At 31.0% G+C, this 16,511-nt stretch overlaps 1 protein-coding gene across 1 annotated transcript in view; it reads right to left on the bottom strand.

The window, feature by feature from the left end:
• Smp_134210 (hypothetical protein) overlaps positions 1–15,311 on the bottom strand; it is a gene marked incomplete at both ends in the record, with an annotated part of 18,081 nt that extends 2,770 nt beyond the window's left edge. Inside the window, 5 exons of the mRNA XM_018800017.1 lie at positions 863–1,388; positions 3,184–4,155; positions 6,334–6,545; positions 13,019–13,315; positions 15,146–15,311. Coding sequence (XP_018653873.1) covers positions 863–1,388; positions 3,184–4,155; positions 6,334–6,545; positions 13,019–13,315; positions 15,146–15,311 — 2,173 coding nt within the window. The remainder of the gene's footprint in view (positions 1–862; positions 1,389–3,183; positions 4,156–6,333; positions 6,546–13,018; positions 13,316–15,145) is intronic.
• Between the last annotated feature and the right edge of the window lie 1,200 nt (positions 15,312–16,511).

Genomic DNA, 16,511 nt, shown 5'->3' on the forward strand with positions numbered 1-16,511 from the left:
TTCTTTTAACTATGAGCAGATATATTCATTTAAAGCTATGAAGGATAACCAGGTATCTAATTCCACTTATATCACTGATTATGTTGGACACATAGAATTAGGGAGCTCTAGTTAACCAATATATAGTTTTTTTTAAAGGATACAACTTTCCAGATGATATTACATAAATAAATGTCAATTTTCATCGAATAACAAGTATCCATAATATTATATTTCAAAATTATAACTTAATTCTCATAAATCCTGACCATGTTTTTCATGACAGCCAAGTATTACCAATGTCAAATACATATAAATATATGTACAAGTTTGAATATTCAAATTTATGAAAAAAGTATCATATTACACTTCATATTTGAGGGCTTTCGTTTATGTAGGTGTTGACATAAGTGTAGTAATCTGTATTATTTTACAAAGAAACCATGTGTCATTATAAGTAGGGCAAATTCTGTCATTTCGTTTGTTTGAGGATAAATTTTAAAAAGAATATATTTGACTAAAAGGAACTGAAAACGGTTAAAGATCTTGCTTTAATTTACTGAAATTCGATGACAAATGGCTAAATGGATAAACATTATTTACGGGCAAATCTCGTGATCTTTAAATTATTTTCAGACTGTGTAATGAACTTTACACGTTTTTATGTGCCAAATATAAAGATCGAAAAACATTTGATATTACCAGAGAACTGTTTGGGTTAATATTCTAAGATCAATAAGAGAGCTAATCAGGGAATTCTCCCATGTTGTTTATTGTTATGTCTAAAAATTTCATGGTGATACATCTACAATGCATTTAACATAGTATATAATGAACTAGAGTAAAATTAAAACAAGGCTATCAGTTGAAAATTACAACTTACATGCAGTTTGTTGTGATTCTATTTGATTGTAAGACTCTATTTGTCGGTCAGTTGTTCCAACAATAATCGGAATGGGCAGCAAAAGATCATGATGAATACGAGCAAACCGTTTGAACTCCTTCTCTTTACCTCGTTCGCATTGTTGAAATGTAATAATTTGAGGTTTCTTCGACATTAGTTCATATGTACCATTGCTGCTGCTACATGTTTCATGCATATAAACAAATTCCATAAATTTATCTGGTTTAACTGAAGCAATATCATTCTCTAAAATCCATTTAGTGACCTTCAATGGATGTTTTAGTTTTTTCAGTTTAAAACTAACCAGTCCTAGGTTGTATGCAACGTCTATACATGAACAACCTTCTAAACCCGTTGGTGGTAACGAAGGTATGTGAAATGTATGCTCTAACGCAACTCTTAATAAATGTTTTTCAGACGTAGGACGCTTTCTCATTTCGCCACTGTAAACATCTCTTTCTTCTTGAGCAATAACACGATGAGTCCAGTCCCGATAAGTTATTACCTGAGGAAAAAAGTAACTAAATTTATATATATTGAAATTGTCTGAACTACATTGTAAACCTGTAAGAAATTTGTTGGATGGATTCACAAATCATAAATTCAGTAGTAATCTGGAGTTGAAATTGAAGTGTTGTCGTTCGTTATGATGTGTAATAATACTGTACATACTTTGCGGAAATTAATGTTCCTAACATGATTTCCAGCTTAACCGATTTGTACTTCAGAAAAAGAATCCGTTTCAACCGTTTTGTATGACTTGAATTTATTACGTTTGTGTTAATTTTAAGATATTTATTGAAGAAATGTTTCTTCGATTATATTTAAGCTGAAATCAGTCTGAAGAATCAGACGCTTTTTCAAAACATCCTATTCGGTTACTATTAAAGGTTAATTAATGACTTAATTCTAGATTGGTGCGTAAAGTATGAAGTTGTGGCAGATAAAATCTATTTTCATTAGAAATGAACCAGGTATAACCAATGACATTAGGCGATCATTGTGTTAGTTTAATAATCAAATGAAATTAAGAGTACGAATTACTGGATTCTCAATGTGATGTGTGCGCTAATAATGAGGACGGATATAAGAAGTATGTAGCAGGAGTTGAAGGTGGAATGCTTACCAGTAGAAGATTGAAACAGATAGGATAAAAGACAACAGGGGAAGATCAGAATAACAACGGGATTAAAAGAATAATGGCGTGTGTAAAGAACAACTCGAGGAAGATATGCAAATGATATTTTTCATGGATGATTTTCCCAATCAAGCCTTCCTTCACTACATTAGTCAGTGATCTTTAAGAGTAGTTCTTATCAAACGAACTGAATGTTTCAGGCTTTGTACATGATGAACTTCTGTTTACACATTACTGAAGAAATCAATACTACGATGAATTGGTTTAATCCTCGTTGGTCTTTAATATTTCCCCAAATCTTACCACCCAATAATAGAATTCAATTTCAATAGCCCGTAAGGACCTTATTTTCAAAATATAGTATTAGGGATCGGCTATTAAATAGACAGTATATTTTCTAAGATTTAGTACTAGACATTCTTCTATGGCATTTTTTTAACTATATACATATCTGGAAAAAATGAGTAGTCGACTAAACCAAGATACGGTTTATAAACGCACCGTCTCAATGATAGCATTTGTACTGTACTCTACTTCATTCGGTCATGGAAGATTTCAATACTGTTATCAGTGATGTAAATATCATTCTAATCAATACTAATGACTATAATTGAAACGAGTTCAGTGCATATTATTTGTAGAGGTCATATATCTAATAGCTTGTAAAGTGAATTGTACCGTTATTCTACCTAAATATGGGTTCATTATGTTCATTAATCAATAATTTTTATCAGAACATTGAACAATGGATTTTAAAATGAACGACCAATAAACAGCTGGTCTATCTATATTTTTCTTTAGCAAAAATATTTTTTTGCAAACTAAAGGCGAAACGGTTACTTATTAGATCATTTATTCAACATTTTCATTTTATAAAAAGAAAATAAATTAATTTTATATAGTCGAGATCGTGAGTCAATTGAAGCTAGAACACCATGGAAAACCTGGGAGTACTGGACTCACGATCTCAACTATATAAAATTACTAAAATCTCCACGAAACCCTCTTCTGAAAATAAATTCAGACAAATTATTTTCTACAACTTTTGGTTGAAGGTGAACTAAATTCTCCAGAGCTTGATGATTCAGAGTTGATATTGTTTATAACTGCCAGTGGCATAAACTTAAACTAGATACAGGTCTCATATATAAATTTTACATACCTGACGTAGCACTAAAAATATTCTGTGTGGTTGTTTAACATATCCTGACCACCATATACCATTAGGTTGTTGACTCTCGTTACCAAACTTTTGCCGTATACAGTCTTCTAAATAATACGAAACAAATGCTCTTGCCAACGGACTCCATAAATCTTTTTTACATGAATTAATATTTGTATTAAATTTTGCGCACCAATTCAAATCATTCGACATACCATTTAATGATGGAGCTAACAGAAGCGCAAACGGATCTTCTACCAGTAAACTTAAACATGCTGTCAATCGACTGCCTGGATTAAGTTGACGTTGACTGACAGTTAGTCTGCAAGAAATTGGATAACCTGTTTGAGCTCCAAGACATGTAGTTGGATATATTGCATGAGATGAAACGTATGATTGAGAAATCCACGTAGAAGGTAATGGATATGGATTATCACTGCATCGTTGTACAGTTAATGTTGTTTTACTTAATGAATTATATAGTGTCTTTTTCATTTTCATGGTACGATTAAAATGGGGTTTACATAATGATTGCATACTATTATTATTTTGATCATTTTCACCATTTGGGTATTGACTCTCATCTTCTGTTGATTGCATAGAATTTAAATATGGATTACTTTGATGCGAATCATTTAAACAAGAACTCAATGAATATTTAGTTAATTTAGTCGTATCATCTAGATCAGTGTTAGAGTAACCACTTTGACCTAACGATGATAAATGATCTGGTATGTAATCATTTGTAAAAGTGGAATCTAACACTGAATTTTTCTCAATTAACTTTTCCTCACTGTTATCATATTCATCTAGAATATTTTCCGTTTCTTTTTTACATAAATTTGATAATCGTGAACATGTTCTTGATAAGTTTGTAAATTTCACTGTGTTGCTACCAGATGATATGAATTGATCAAAACTGCTCACATAATTTCTGGTAATTGGAGGACAAGCTAATGTACTCGGAATCACCTATAAATTGTGCCCAAAAAACATAATTAAAAAAAACTATTCTTTCATGGCAGCAAATTGATTAAATTCTGTGAATAAAGCTGATCTATACGATGAAGTTTGCAACACTATTCAAGTGATCAAGACAAATCCTTGACCGATTTTGATCAATCACAAAAGAAAATGTGAGCAAATGATTTATAATATTCGAACTAAGATTATGGTTTAGGGTTAGAAATCGACAATCGGATGTAGAATTAGAGTACGCATATGCTAATCGTAAGACCTAATGTCAACCATAATTCATAACCTTAAATCTTAAAACATAACTGCAATTCTAACTATAAATCTCGGTCTCAACCCTAATGATAAATTGTTATTAACATATACCAATGTGATCTCTGAATATATGAAGATAATTTTATGAGTGACATTATTCATCATACAGTCAACAGGTGATAACATCTATTTTGTGATTGGTAGATGATATGTTGTATTGATATATCCACCTTGACCTTGTAATGACTTACACATTTATGTTTGGCTTGACCGTATAATTCAGGTTTACTGATTCTGTACTTTTCTGAAGTTTGTTTAATTTCAAAAAAATACTATGAATGTTCAAGGTGCAGAATTTTTATGATATTTTTTGGCTAAAAATACAACTTTTAATTAGAAATAAGTACTAACAACATCCTTTGTGAGATTTAAAACACTATTTAGCAACAATCGTTTACAGAGTTGAATTCACGAGTCGATCTAAGGTGGACCATAACTGAAAATCTGGAAACACTCTACGTCCGTTTAATCCTAGTATGGGACTACTGAGTAGTGCGCATACATGATCCTGCACGCGTGAATACAACTGTGAAAGTACTGCAATCTCCACAAATCTCCATACTGATAACCATTGTTTAATTGCATGATGTGATATTTTTATAATGTATACATTAAAAATAAACATTTCTAAAATTAGAAAGCATTTAATATGATAAAAAATTCTTAAACTACTGATGAACTTACTTTGACTGGTATGATGACACTACTATTTTCCTAACATGAATGTTCATCAAAATGTCTGAACCACTTATTTTTCAACTGCTCAAACATTTCGGTTAATCTTACTGCCTTAGGTTTGTTTGAACTGAGTAGTTATGAATGTCAGCTAACAGAAACGTTTAATAATCAAATATTGGTTGAAGATATTGATTGTTAAGAATACTTTTAAAATATGCTATGAATAATTGTAGATTGAATGTACTTTAAAAAGAATGTTTATTTCACTCTTGTACTAAGAATTCTGTCATACAACATAATGTACAGTACTAAACGAAGCTATTGTTAATGATATCGTTAGTCGACACTGAAAAAAAAAATGTTTACATGTTGATGACCAACCTTGAAGACCTTAAATTAATTTTGATTCATCCTGTCAAGTACTAATCAAGATGGTTCATAAAAAATAAGTAAATCAGTTCATCGTTTCCTATTCAATGATCATTCATATTATTTTAATCTGAAATAAATATTACTTGGGAATTGAATTTTGTTATTAAGATTTATCAGCGTATATTTAGAAACATAAAAATAATGGAGGTAATGCTCAAGTTGTCTTAGTCTTGAATGTGTAATGCTCAAGAGTACCATACTAGAAATATAAATAGTTATCCAGTGCTTCTTGGTTTTTTTAATAATGGTCTAGTTGAAATTCGTCCGTAATTTAAATCATGAAGATAATTTTTAAACATCTATTTTGATACCGAATAGTTCCTTTAAAACTGAACAATTATACAATTCAAATATTGATTATTGATGTATTATGTAATAGTTACTGACGCAAGAAATCTTGTTGACTAAGTATATGAACAAACAACAGTTATAATCAGAAGGGGTTTTGTGGAGGTTTCAGTATTTTTCATAGTTGAAATCACGAGTGCGGGATCGTGGATGCGCAATGCTGAGGAGTCCCGTAATAGGACGAAACGGCCGTCCGGTGCTTCCAGGTTTTCCATAGTGGTCTAGTTTCAATTGACTCATGATTTCAATTATGAAAAACAACAGTTACTTAAGAAAGAATCTGTCTCAGTATAAATACTTTATATAGAAAGAAACACTGATTTGGAAAACAAACCAAATTAACTCAAATTATTTTCATTCAGATAGTTAAAAGTAAAATATTTTAATAATTCAAAATCATACCATCATTTTGTTAATGATTGTTTTACGTAAAACTTTTAATCCTTTATCTGCACATAATTGTTCTCCATTCGATAATAATAAATAAACTCTTAGCCTGTATTCAATACTACCTCTTGAGCCAACAAATGAACATGGACAAGCTGCAGGTAATTCAAATTCAAATGGATAGTAGCGTTTACCAGCTAAAATAAGTTCACAAGTTCCAGGGATACCTGTAATAAATTCAAAGAGGATATAAAGAGGAAAATTTATTTTATTAGAAATTTTGGTTAATATCAGAGAAGTTTTTATTCGTGTATAGCTTATCGACTGACCCAATAACTTAATAGTAATATCTATTACAGTTAAAGGGGAATGAATAACGGTATGATAATTTAAGAAAGTATGGGGATTTGTTGAGATTCCGCACGTGGGACTCGGACCCAGGGCCTTCGATCTCGCGTGCGGGGTCGTGGATGAGCACTGCGCAGTAGTCCCATACTAGGATAAAACGGCCATCCGATGCTCCCAGCTTTTGGATGGTGGTCTAACTTAGATTGACTTGTGAATTCAACTGTTAAAATTTAAGAAAGCATGATCATCTTCAATGTAATAGCTTCTCTTCAATGATATACGGCAAGAAGAACATAAATCAATGACAGAAATGTCTTTTGTTTATCAACATCCATTAATTATAATAAAAAATCCTTTGAAAACGGTAGATTTAAATAATCCAAAGTGAGAAAATACTCAGTTCCACTGTTATACGATGTAAGTCACATGAATGAATAAAATTCCTGCATCTGTACCATATATTATTTGCCATCATTGATCACTCAGTAATAATAAGTGTCTAGTTATTAGCAATTAACAAGTGCTGAAGATAGAGTTACTGCTTAACAGTTCACTAATAACTTTGATTACGTGAAAATTCTCCATTGGTTGATTAGATTTTCTTCGCTTTATTATAATGCATGTGAACTATTAAGGTTTATCCTGACTAAATAGTTGGTAAACACAGTTAAATGAACTTAAACAGTCTTAATAATCCAGAAATATACCAAATAATGATCACATCGTAATTTAGTCAAATTCATTTTAACAATGGTTATAAGTATCTGGGGCCTTGACAAACGGTTATTTGCTCAAATTATGTATCTGTTGTATGAATAACTTAATTTGATTCACATTAACCGAACATCCTTCCAATACAATGTAAAAGGCATTATTTTTTGTGTGGATATTAAATCTAGGACTGTGATAATTACTTGTATGAGTAAATCAAGTATTCTGAACATTTTCGAAATTTTTACTCATTGTTTTTGACAATAATAACCAGTTATAAAGGTCATTTTCAACAAACGGTTGCTTTAATATATTTAAATCCATCAGCTGACCTCAAATAGACAGACACGTTGGGTTCCGTAACCGAAAGGGGGTGGATGCGAAAGTAACATAAAATCTATATTTTAGGGAAGTGCTTCATAAAAATTCACTAAATATGAATGTATATTTACATCGCAGGCCTGAATTAGGTGAAAACTAACTAAAACCAGAGATTATCCAATGGTCTGATCAGGTGATTTTATGTCCTTAACATTCAGGAGAAACAGGATGATCATGTGCTGAATCTTGTTTGAGGTCGTGAGTGAAACGTTAAATTGATTTTTATTGCCAAAGGCGTTTTGATAGTTTTTCAGCTGATGTCAACCTATTATGCGCAAAGTATACAAAATTTATATGTTTGAGAACATTCATATCTTGTTTGGTTGCAGTGCTTTAGTGGAGCTTAAGTCAATAAGTGACATAACGAATAAGAAATAAGACTGATATAAATGTTGATTTGAAAAAAGCTCCCTTCTGAAATAAGATGGTTCAATTTTTAAATATAAAGAATGTATGCTACTTTAAATGATCCATGAACTATTACTGTGTTCGATAACTGTAACATTTGTTCTAAACAACTGTCAAAGTAATGGAAAATGGTTACGTACTCTAAAAAGTTTCTCAAAAGAATGTAATGAGTAGTAATATTTTACGATAAATGACTTGATAATAAACATCAGTGAGGGGTCAAAATAATCATCGAATCTAAAATTATTTGAAGGGGATTTTGTGGAGATTTTAGTAATTTTATATAGTTGAAATCATGAGTCAATTAAAGCTAGACCACTTTGGAAAACCTGGAAGCACTAGACGGCCGTTTCGTCCTATTGTGGGACTCCTCAGCAGTGCGCATCCACGATCCCGCCTCGAGAGATTCCAGCCGAGGACCTATTAGTCTCGCGCGCGAGCGCTTAACCACAGACCACTGAGCCGGCATCCAACGGTGTTAATGTCCAATGCTTCCAGGTTTTCCATGGTGATCGAGCTTCAATTGACTCATGATTTTAACTATAATTTTGTCTTAACAAGATTTAAATCAGTCAATATGGAAATTTTCAAATGCCCGGCAGTTGTGCTCTTTTTATTTACTGAATAACTAGTATATATATATATATAACTCCATAACTGAAGTCTATGTTTTGACAAAATAATATTCTTCATGTATATCATTAAAACAAATTGTACAAACAAAGTTAATCATTCACCATTTAACTTCTTTATTTCAGTATACAAATCGATTCATCTAACTTATATCCTTTCTTATATCAAAATAAACGAGTCACTATCATCACCATCATTATCACCATCTATCTCTTTGCTATTATCGAAATTTTGTTTTATTTTTTCTATGTTAATCAAGATATATATGACAAGTTATCGTTTTAGTCTAATAACCGTATATGATATCAAAAAGAAATTTAAAACAAAAACAAAAAAAGCAAAAAAAACCGATCAAAGTTTTGATGTTTAGTTACTTGTTTACGTGTGTTTGTGTGTTCATGAAAAATGGAACACGAACTAACGTTAGAATAAACAAACAAACAAATAAATAAATAAACAAATAAATATGTAAATATAACTTTCAAATTGAAAGTGTTCTTTATTTATTTCTTTCCATAATTAAAACTTAACTTTATTTATAAGAGAGACAGACAGACATAAAACAAAGTATATTTCAATTCAGATAATAATATTCAACTTTCAAAAAAAAGATTTGTCTAAAATAGTTGAAAGCGTGAGTCCATTGAAGCTAGACCACCGTGGAAAACCTGGAAGCACTGAACGGCCGCTTCGTCCTATTGTGGGACTCTTCGGCAGTGCGCATCCACGATTCCAGCTCGCGAGATTCGAACCCAAGACCTAATAGTCACGCGCGCGAGCACTTAACATCTAGACCACTGAGCCGGCATCCGATGATGGTAATGTCTAAGTACTCTGGGGCGGGACTGGTAGGTCATGTGTTCGAATCTCGCTAGGCGAGATCGTGGATGCGCACTGCTGAGGAGTCCCACAATAGAACGAAGTGGCCGTCCAGTGCATCCAGGTTTTCCATGGTGGTCTAGCTTCGATTGACTCACGCTTTGAACTATGAAAATACTAAATCTTCACAAGAACCCCTTCTGTTAATTATCTAAAATAAACAATTTTGTTTTAAATGTGATATAATTTAGATAGATAATAATAATAATAATAAGCTTAACTTAATCTGAACCTAATCATCTTGGTATTAATAAGGGATTAGTATCAGAATATAATTATCGTATGAAAATAGATTAATGGAGAAGTAAGTATATTATAAAGTATTTCTGAATAAAAATATTAAAAGATGAGTGTAAAATTTAGTTGGAAATTCGACTTTATCAACTGAAGCATTGAAACCTTCAGTCCTATGATAAACATAATAGTATTATGTCATTAAGTAAAAGTGAAATGTTTCACTTATGCTCAGCTTTAAAAAAATATCAAGAGGTAGAACAAAGATTATTTCATTCCATAAATTATACAAATTTTAATCAATTAAAAGTTCTTGGTACAACTTCAGGAATCTATATCAAATCTAGTTATCAGTATGTATATAGCTTTAATACACAAAAGAGCATAGTAGATATCAATAGGTGTTAGAATATACAGAAAGTGTGTTTTTTTGTGATCCATTGTATAAATCATTAGTTATCTCAATACAATGGAATATTGAGTAAATATGAATCTGGAAGCGCGATGCTGGTTAGGGTAGATGTATGTTGGAAGAGAGCTTTAAGGTGGGGAAGTCAAAGCATCAGATAAGTCCTGAGTAACAGTTGAACTGAGCCTCATTGGTAAATCAGAAATATCGGAATTGCGTCTTCGCGATTATCATAACCAATAGTCAGATACGTTATGAGATATAGTTCAGAGAAGGTTACAGTGACAAAGATGCGTTCACTCTTTATCTTCTCTTAGGTTTTCAGCCCCAAAATTATCACATACATTTTGTATACCAGTAGTTCATTATTTCTTCTAGGATCATAGTGTTTACGTCCAGTCTTTTCTACTGACAGTGATATTATTATTAATTCTACCAATCTAGTATTTGTTTTGAAGATTTCGTCCTTCTGTGCTGAAATGTTGGGGAAACTTAAACCGATGTACGTATGTGCCAGGTTTTATGTTGCTTATCACTGACTGACTAGTTTATATACAAAAGTAACTTATCATCAGTATTTGATTCGAAAATAGATCACATAACAAACTGATTTAGTGGCAGTAATAAGTGTTGACCAATCTAATAAAACTAAACTGTACACGAAGAAAGTAAGCCACTACAGTTAACAAAATATTACATTGAAGCTACATCTTCCTAAAATTAAAGATTTTGGTGTACTTAATTTATTGTTACGAAGTAATGTTAATTACCATACTTGATTTGTTATAACATGATATATTGAACCAGTTTTTAAAAGAAAACTTACATTACGTTCATTCTATAAAATTATCCTCGACTTACTTCAATATATAGTAGGTGACATGCTGTCAATGGAACTTATTTGAAGTCAATAGACTTCTACTTCAGTGACATTATATTTCTCTGATTATAAGCAATATGGTGTTACAAACTATGAGATAATTCATTATTGTATTGGTCGTTTGAATCATCTCATTGATGTTTAGGACTACAATTCATCAGTCTCTTATTGGCATATTTGAATTCTGTGCGGATTGCCTAGATATTGTCAGTATGTCACAAGCATTATAAGCTGACATGGATGGTGGCTAACAGTAGAATCTAGAAAGCGTGTTTCGTCCTATTTTCGACTTGTTAGCACTTATGCCAATAACAGACTGATCAATTACAATGCTAAACGTCAACAGGAAGATTCAAACAACCAATACACAAATAAATTAAACTTCAGCCCATTTCACAGACCAATGGCTATCTAAATTTAGTGACCACAGTTCATCTCTGCTAATAAACTATAAAATAGATTACCAATTAAAAATGTTAGCCCTTTGTGTTGAATCAATCTTGTGTTTATATTTAATTGGCATTTACTTATGAGGTAAATAAATCAATGTATCAGATGCTACTTTTTAAAGCATATTATGCAAATATTATATGAGTGAAAAGTACTACACTACGCATGTGTTCAATCCTTACTTGCTGATTTTAACTAAAAAGACTTTCAACATTTACACAACTAAAAAAATCATTTCATTAAACAGATTTATGGATTAAACTAGAACTGTGCTAAAGAAAATGAATTCAGTAAAACAATACTAACAAATGTATCAGAATAACATACATTCATTTATTTCATCAATTCTTTCAACTGTTTAATTTTGTTCTTACGTGCCGAAGCACAAAAATTAGAAGGACAGAAAAAAGAGTTACCGTTCTCAACCGCAAGCATATTGTACAAAAAAATGACAACTAGGAGGTCGGTATACTATCGGTAAATCGAAAGCTCATCATCAATTTGATAGTGAACAAGATGGTTTCATTTTTTAATTGTTTAAAATTGTTGATACACAAACTGAATTTTATATCTAGATGTGACATTTTAACGTGAATATAGTTGTAAACAGCCGATAAAAAAACCACGAAACAAAACGAATTCATGTTGTTGTGTCTCAATTGTTGTTTTGGTTTTATTCAAATTTGTAAACGGAATCAATGGTATAAAGTCATTCAATATACTAGTACATTAAAAAATGTTATCATTCTATATAAATACCTTTCATACATTCATTTATTTGAAGCTTAAACATTTTCAAATCATGATGTAAATTAAGGTGATTATTAAAGTGGGATATAAAATGTATGACCGATTTAGGTACATTTAACAGTTGGGAATACACAGATTCTAACAAGCAATGGAACCTAGAACCCTCATTTCTTCCTACACGGGACTCATGATCTTGAAGTACCGCTATTTCAGTCTTGGTATTAACTCTAGGACTGTAACGCATTACCTTTCACTTCAAATTCATAAAACGTCATGAACTAAGATACTTAGTTCAGAGAGTTACTAACTCATTTATTGACTCTAATGTTAATACCATTAGTATGAAGGATTTGAGTTAACCCATTGTTCGTATTATGGACTGAATTTTGTCCAGTCTTTTTCAGCATAAGTACATTATGCTAATAGTCCCAACCAATATATTGCAAATAACTCATAACATAAAGAGTATGTACAAGCAATCCTCATAGTAATATATTTGATTTAGTCACAAGATGTATCAATTGCAATACCGATTATTGTATTGACTTAAGAGGTTTATTTTCATTGTTTCCAAAAATTACTGATTTTCATAAAATCTCAAACACAATTCAACATACCTCCTCCAATTAAAGTTGAATTCATGGAACAATAGATTTCTTCGTTAACGGTTTGAAATGTCGGTATAAGTTTATTAAATCCTTTCATAGATTTACATTTTAAACGTGTTTGTAATATTTCAGGATCTACTGGTCCATTTATACCCGATATAATACAACCTACACCTTGATAAAACGGAAATTTTTGTTGTAAAGATTTTCTTTCTTTTGTCCAACCTTTTATAAAATGTTTAGAAGAGAATATCTTCTTGTATGGTGTGACAACAACTCCTCTTCCAAGCAGTTCCGCTTGCAAAACTGAAGTATGATAAATAAGTACAGATTTTCAATTTTTCACAATAAAAATTCTGGATCTAAATAAGCATAAACATTAATAGCATATTGTTTAAAGCTAAATATTTTTATTTTCCAAAACTAAATACAGATTTAATTAAATTATATATATGATGATGATGATGAAAAACTCATTGAAAAAACATTTTCTCGTGTCATTCCTCGCTTTACTAAATGTCAACATAGGAATTTTCACTATGAATAAATACAAGTTCAAACAAACATAAATGATAGTTGGGATTAGAGGAGAGAAAGTGTAGATTGCCATTTCACCTTAGGCCTTAAAATTGATGTGTAATTGCTAGTGCATATTCGGGCTTAGAACAAATCATTTTTTGACTGTGTTAAAAAGATCTGAGACTTCTATAAAGTTAAGTAAGCGTTCTTGACCACTTTTATATAAAGATTAAAAGCTGTTTTCAGACCAACCTTATGACCTGTTTCAGTTATGCGTTTCGCTAACGTGGAGCATGATTTTCTTATCCGTACCTTTAACGGGGACTTAACGCTAACTGATCATGAGGCTTTCTATGTACATGTTCTATCATTCTTGACTGTAGTGTTTCACTACTCTTCTACATGTACTTGTGTCTACGCACACATGTACACGCATATAATTGCAGTTTAAGACCATGGCTGATATGAATTCTGATATTTTCCAATATTATGTGCTTTTTTTTCTATCTTATTTCGAATTATCGCGTTCCATTTTGCTACCGCGACCTTTATTAGTTTTAGTGAGTTGAATAGTATATGTGATCAGATTGTTCGAAATATATGGTATAAATGCACCACATTTTTTAAAAATAAACTCCATCCTCTCATTACGCAAACTGAAAATTTGTAAAAGAGCACTAATCTTTTAATATTCTTTATTCCTTTAGTAATCAATGATTTATCCAACATAATTCAAATATGGGGGAAAAAACTTTTATTAAGCTGTAAATAACTGTGTTGTCTGTGCTTATTGTCTGATGATTACGTACAATAAACTGCAGATAAGTATACAATTTTTCTTACAGCAACTCAGAATTCCAGAAATTAAATCGGAATGATGATGAAAATATGCTAAATATTTATGAAAGTAGTGTTTAATTACACAAAAATATGAATTCCTAACTCTACATTCGGGATAATTCATATCTCCTTGAATTATTAATGTTATACATCCAGATAGACATTAAATTGAAGATACAAAATCATGAATACAACTGTATTCAACTGATGGGTTTTAAAATTGAACGAAGCAGAAATTAAAGATTTCCCCAACAACATAATACTAACAATTTGATCAAGTTATTGGGGAAATACAAATTTCTTAGAATAATGAAGAATCTACAATATTAAAAGCTGAATTCATGTGTCAATCTAAGCTAAATCACCACTGAAAACCTGAAAGCACTGGATGGCCGCTTCGTCCTGGTATGGGACTCCTCGGCAGCGAGTATCCCCGATCTCGCAAACGGAATTCGAATCGAGGACTTTTGGTCTCGCGCACAGACGTTTAACCTCTAGACCAATAAGCCAGCAACCAACGGCGTTAATGTCTAACTTCAATCCATCCATGATCTTTCACAATCCTTCATCTATTGTCTGAGACGGATAGTGGATGAGCACTGCTCAGGAGTCCCATACTAGGATGAAACGTCTGTCCAGTGCTTGCAGGTTTTCAATGATGGTCTAGCTTAGATCGGCTCATGAATTCAACTATTAAAATCACTACAATCTCTATAAATCCTCATTCTTATAACATACAATATGTTTATAACAATAATAAATATAACAGTTACTTACTTTGAATACTTAAAGCTTCTTTAGTTTCTAGATAAACGTAACCATGAATTAATTGTCCACTAAAACATACCGGTAGAATAGATGAATCTAAAATAATATCTAAGTGAATACGTTTTTTCAATTCAGTCATATTTACATCTTTATATGTAATACATGTATTAGACATTTTAAATTAGTTTTCCTATAATTTAATCACAATGCAATGGAAATGTAAAAGTTTAAATATTTGACAAGTTAACCGCTGTTGTTGTTTTTTTTTTGTTTTTTTGAACGAATTTCAACTTAATGTTTATAGTTTCTTTCTAGCATATCCTTTAAGTAGCTGAATATTGATGATTGAACATACATTTTCCAAGCATGATTTGATGTCATCATTGAAATTGAATCATCAAATGGTAAGAGTACAGTGGAAAAGTTCAAATTCATATATATGAATGAACACAGTGTAAGTATTAAACTACTCTCAATAAGAGAGTATTAGTAAAAAAACAGTTTACTCTTTATATACCTTCATTGAAACTTGAATTTTAACACTTTTATTGAATCAAAACAATATTAGTAAGCATAAATATGAATTGAAAGTCAGATACTCATTTTTATTGGTTATATTTGTTCATGTGAATCACACATTATCTTCATTATGATTTAGTTGGATAATAATAATAGTAATAGTAATAATAATAATAATAGTTTATATCGGATTACATGACTGATTATAAGTATCTAATTAGAAAGGAAATAGAACCATTGATAAAAGCTTTAACTACTTTTATGTGTATGATTTAGATTAAAAAAAAACTTGACTACAATAGATATCAAGTTAAATAGAAAAACACAGATTGTGTAATATAAGGATGTACATATTACTCAAACACATAATACAGTTGTAAATAATTCAATGCTGTTTATGTTAGTTAACAAGACAGTTGTATAATGTGTTGTGATCAACAATATACTACTACTACTACTACTACTACATATACATATATTCGATACTGGTTGTCTGGATTGATATTATTATTTATGTTAACATGGTTATATACATATACAAACACTCAGAACATTTCATTAGGACGGTAACAACAAATACCTATTCACATACCTATATGCAGACATACACAAACTGAAACGATATTGACCAAGTTCACGTTTACTAGAAAAAAAAACCACCACCAACAACAACATAACATTGAACACATTATTCCACTGAAGTTTTTTTTGTGCACAAAATCAATAGAACTAATGAAATGAGTTGTTAACAATATAAATCACTCATGTACACCTAACTGAATGTATCATGTGTCTTTATTTAATGTACATTCATTGTCATTTAATGTTACTCTTGTTTTTACTCTTTTTTTTCAAG

Source organism: Schistosoma mansoni, chromosome W (genome assembly GCF_000237925.1).
Source record: "Schistosoma mansoni strain Puerto Rico chromosome W, complete genome".
NCBI lineage: Eukaryota > Metazoa > Platyhelminthes > Trematoda > Strigeidida > Schistosomatidae > Schistosoma > Schistosoma mansoni.